Below are 5,445 nucleotides of genomic sequence, written 5' to 3'. Positions count from 1 at the left end.
TGGAGACCGGTTCCCGCTCACTGGCTGAGCGCAGTGCGGGCGCAACACCAAGGGTTGCGATACCGTTGCCGGTCCCTGGTACGGGCGCGACACCGAGGGCTGCGATCCTGTTACCGGTCAGTAAAAAAGACAAAAAGGAAAAAAAAAATACATTCTCCACCTTTGTAAACTGTGTTGTGTGCGACAGAAGGTTGATTTCTAAGGACTGAGTTAACTGGTCTTCCCTGCCCTCTGACTTCTGCGTAGGTTCAGCCAATGGGAGGCACTGACAGGAGGATAGAGAGGCAGGAGTATTTATTCTAACAGCTTCCTCTTTGCTGGGCTGCAGATTGTCAGTAACTATGCTCCATCATTGTGTAGCCTTCTCCAGTTATAGCTCTCTTGGTTCCAGTAACTATTCTCTCCCCTTCCTCTACTGTGCCTAGAATGATAATGGCTCCCTGCTATGTGTGGCTAGTCCAGGAGTGCTTCACCATCCCTTCCTAGTTCTCTTAACATTGTCTGCACATTTGTAAGTAGTTTATTCATTGAATGTCACCTCTTTTTTCATATTATCTCTTTCTTGCCAGGACCCTGAGGACTATAGTTACATTGAATATTTTTTAAGTGAATGCGTTAACAAAGTGATTGGAACTCTTCATTTAGAATATTTTTAAGCAGATTAAATAATGCTGTTTCCAAGTTTTGTGTAGATACAATTTTTATAGGTGACATATTTACATTAACATCAACAAAAATCACATAAAATGGAAAGCTTTCCAAACATTTGTTTTTAGTAGGGGTCCAGAGTCAGTTCATATATTAACTATCAGTAAAGCTTAATATCAGTTCACTTCCTTGTTAATACTTATCTTAATAATTTTAAATAGAATCGAGCCTCTGAATTCTGAAATCTGGAATGTGTTAATACAGAAAAGACTTTTCATGCTTTGCTTAAAAATAAAAAAAGAAGGGATAATTGTGAAACTCAGTGAGTCAACCATAATTATTGCTTAGCTTTTGCTTATGGTTGGCAATACATTATTATTTTCAAACTATTGTCAGATTGATTTTATGAAATAACTTTCCTAATAGGCAGTGAAAACCTTGAATTTTAGAAAGGGAGAGTTATTTTAGTGTATTTATTTGATCATTGATTAATTACTTGATAATTCCTATTTGGAGGTGAGATTTGTTTTTTATCTTATTTTATTGCATTTTATTCTCTGATGAAAGAAACTCAAGTAGTTATTAACAAATGTTTAATCAGGATTCTTTTTACTATGAAAAAATAGATAAATGGAATTTTTAAACTTTAATTATGTCTGTAAATTTAAAATGAAATGTAAACAGCTTGTATTCTTCCAAATACTTTATTATATACGTACATTTTGAGGTTCTGATGATAACAGGCATTAACAAAACAAAGTCCCTATCCTCCTGGAGCTTTCATTCTGGTGGGAAGATGGCTAATTGCCAAATAAATAGATAATTAGATAATGCTATGTAGTGATAAGTAACATGAAGAAAAAGAAACCAGTGTAAAGGATTAGAGAGTGACAGGGGATCTTTTATATTTCCTGGTCAAAGAAATCCTCTCAGGTGTGGTAGCATTTGAACAGAGACCTGAATGAAGTAGTAGTGCCCAGCCATATGAATATCTAGGGAAGAGTGTTTTACAGGAGAGAAATCAAATGCAAAGATTCTGGGAAGCAGACGTGTTGGTGTGACTGAGAATAAAAGGGAGACTTTTGTGGCTGAACACAAAGAATTAGGATCAGAGTGGCAGAAAATGAGATCTGGAGAGGTAGGTGAGTCATACAAGGTCTTACAGGTCATAAAAACTTTAGATTGTATTCTAAGCATAGCTGGAAGACTTTGGAGAAGACAGGGCAGGGTAATGACCTGATCTGATTAGCTTTTTATTAAGATTATCTGGGTTGGTATATGAATAGACTGTAGGGAGATCAGAGTAGAAGCCAGGAGACCTGTCAGAAAGTGATTGAAATAGTGTAGGTGAGAGTTTGAACTCATGTATGTACACAAATACACTACTAGATGCCATATATGTGTGTACATATCTATATATACTTGTATATAATTCCTTTTGGTTTAAAAAATATATTTTATTCAGAAATGTCTTTTTTCAGCAATGTAATATGGGCATCTTTTACAGTGAGTTCTAGCACATATACCTGATTCCTTTGAATGGGTGGTATTCCATGTTGTAGTGTACATTACTTTATTTAATCTGTCCCATATTAAAGGACGTGTGTTTCCAATATTCTTTTTTAATAACGAATAATACTGCGTGTGTTTTATTGCTCATAGTTGTAGAGATATGTCTTTAGGGTAAATTCCTTGAAGCATGGTGAGTCAAAGGATATGTTCGTATTAAACCTTAATGATTATTACCAAATTTGGCTTCCAGAAAGACTGTGTCAGTTTATACAGTGTGTTTTATTGCTCATAGTTGTAGAGATATGTCTTTAGGGTAAATTCCTTGAAGCATGGTGAGTCAAAGGATATGTTGGTATTAAACCTTAATGATTATTACCAAATTTGGCTTCCAGAAAGACTGTGTCAGTTTATACACCCACTAATGCTATAAGAGAAATTTTTTTTTCTGGGCCGGCCTGCGGCTCACTTGGGAGAGTATGGTGCTGATAACACTAAGGCCATGGGTTCGGATACCTATATAGGGATGGCCAGTTAGCTCACTTGGGAGAGCCTGGTGCTGACAACACCAAGTCAAGGGTTAAGATCCCCTTACTGGTCATCTTTTAAAAAAAAAAGAAAGAAATTTTCTTATAGCCTCTCCAACACTGAATAATTTCAGTCTTTTTAATCTGTACATGTTCATAAGAGAGAAACAGCTTAGTTGGTTGGGTTTTCTTTTAATTATAAGTGATAAGTATCAAAACTTATAAATTTTTATTTCTAATGAGTAATAAAGGATATTACTTTCTCTTTGGTCTTGGTTCTGAGAAAATACTGTTTTCAAAAAGTAGTTTGTAACTTTATTTTGTCTGCTTGTAAGACTGAAGTTAAAAGTAAAATGCAATTTCTCACTTGCTTATATAACAATTTAGCCATGTGTCTTACCACTTCCTTCAACTCACCTTATCTCTAGTGCTGTGCATACTTTCTGGGTCATTATCTGCAGTGTTCTACATACACTGTGATACCTGAGATGTCATCATTTTCAATAATATTGTCCACTAATGGTCTCTTCCATTACTATTGATGAAGTCATTAAATTACTGAGCTAGTTAGTTCACCTGGTAAAAACACTATACTAAAATGATCCCAAGTATATCCATTCAGTATCTGTTTTCCTTGGGCCCACAATTCTTTACTTCCAGCTTGATTAACCATCATACAGATGTATGCTCTTGTACACTAAAGGATCACAGCCTGAAACAGTATGCTAGATTAGCCCAAATTCTTCAGTATTACTGGAAACCTGGTTGAAAGTTTATGCCCTACCTAAAGCTGAATTAGTTATAGTGTTATCTCCTTTTAATAGAGAAAACACGTAATAGTGCCACAGTTCAGTAGAACCTTGCAGTCATAGTATTCATGGGACATAGATGATACTGAGGGTAAGCTTGATATAATTATTCTAATTTAGAGTAACAAACCATTGCTAATCCAAGAAGGACAAAACTTTGATTGTATTTCATGCTATAAAGGTTTGTGTTTTAGTGAACCTTAAGCCTATTTTATATTTGAAGAAAGCCTATAGAAAAGCAGGGAAATATAACTATAGGGTCAACTTTTAATTTGTATAAATTCTTACCTCATATATGGAATGCTTACATCAAGTATTGATTTTGCCGTTGTAGAAACAATAACATGTATAAAACCTTCAGAGGCTCTGGCGTATTTTACAAAGGTAGACGAGCAGATGTTATCCCTGAAGATTTTTACATTAACCTTATATAGATGCAAATTCAGAAGTCAGTTCTTAGTCTAGCCTTACATTAGAAAATTAATGTAATGTTTCTTTTTCCAATATAGATAGTTTTAATCAATTATTTCAAATTCATTATGGGGACTTAAGGATAATTAAGCATACTGCTAGGTAACTTTTTTATCATTATCTTTAAGCATTAGATTAGTATCTCAGTGTATTAATAAAAACATCATAGAGTACAGATATATTTGTGGTGAGGTTGAAGAGGAAATCTAGGTTACAGATTGTATTTACAGTTTAGTCAGGAAGGTTTCCAAATTTTAACCTACAGTTATATATTGTAATATGTCATTTGCTTATAATTTCTTCAAAGTATTTATGTATTACTGTAAATATTGTTTCCCAAAATGTTTTTGTATTATTGTACCTTTTCAAATACCAATGAAGTACATTGCAAACAATAAACTTTTTTCCATTAAAGAGATAGTGCTTTAGTCCTTAATTTTAATGCTTCAGTGTTATATTTTTTATAAATATAGGGAAGAGACCATCACTCAGACTGACTTTATGACATGAGTAAGGAAAATTAGAAATTGTATAGGGAGGATAAAAATCTAGAGCACAGCTAAGTAAGGTTTAACTAAACACTTTTTATGTAGTTAGCAACAGAGACTCTTCTTAAGATGCTAGTTAAGGGGCTTTATTGCTTATCCAGAAGATTTGACCTTGTGAATTGACTTATTCTTCTCCAAGGCACTTGAGAGAAAAGACAACGATAGCAGTAACATCTAGAGGCTATTATGGATTGAAGGATGAAAAGGGAACTGCATGTACCTCAACAAGGCGTCGGTCAACACCACGAAGTTTGGCAGGCTTGACAAGTGGAGTTTTTGAATCTATAATGGTTCAAGTTTTGAGACAGGAAGAACAGCTGAGAGCAAAAGAAGAAAAAAGGTAAATGTTAAAAAAAAAAAATTAAGTTTCATGATTTTCAGATTTCTAGGAATTACTTTCCAAAGAGTAGCTGCATAACTTATATGTGCCCATATCAAATTTCTGGGCCCATTTTAATAGTGATTAAGTTTCATGATTTTCAGATTTCTAGGAATTACTTTTCAAAGAGTAGCTGCATAACTTATATGTGCCCATATCAAATTTCTGGGCCCATTTTAATAGTGTTCTAAAATATATTGTCACCAAAGTATGAATTCATAATGAAATATCACAGTGAACTTTATTTAAAAATATAGTTTTAAATTTTAAAACAAATTATTTTGAAGCTATACAAAAATAATTTTTATAAAAGATTTCAAAATGCTGTGTAGGTTTCTAGAAGTATTCTTAAGTGAATTATAAATTTTAAATCAGGAATTTTATATAGACTGGTAGTTTTAGAATAGAATCACAGACCTTTAAAATCAGGAGAATCTCCAGAGTTTATGTAGTTCAAGAATGGCATACAAATTCACCTCTGCCAGTTCCTTCATTGGTATGAACTTCCTGGATAACTGTGCTTACTTTGGGCTCATCAGAAAAGAGTGTTGTGC

General features: G+C 33.9%; 1 protein-coding gene across 1 annotated transcript in view; it reads left to right on the top strand.

Moving 5' to 3' along the window:
• Window positions 1-4,852, top strand: part of LOC103607088 (uncharacterized protein KIAA2026-like) — a gene marked incomplete at its 3' end in the record, with an annotated part of 31,314 nt that extends 26,462 nt beyond the window's left edge. The window contains exon 2 of the mRNA XM_008591640.1: window positions 4,652-4,852. Coding sequence (XP_008589862.1) covers window positions 4,652-4,852 — 201 coding nt within the window. The remainder of the gene's footprint in view (window positions 1-4,651) is intronic.
• Between the last annotated feature and the right edge of the window lie 593 nt (window positions 4,853-5,445).

The sequence above is a fragment of the Galeopterus variegatus genome, unplaced genomic scaffold (genome assembly GCF_000696425.1).
Source record: "Galeopterus variegatus unplaced genomic scaffold, G_variegatus-3.0.2 Scaffold7104, whole genome shotgun sequence".
Classification (NCBI taxonomy): Eukaryota; Metazoa; Chordata; class Mammalia; order Dermoptera; family Cynocephalidae; genus Galeopterus; species Galeopterus variegatus.
The sequence above is the reverse complement of the archived record's forward strand: the minus strand, read 5'-3'. Positions and strand labels throughout refer to the sequence as shown.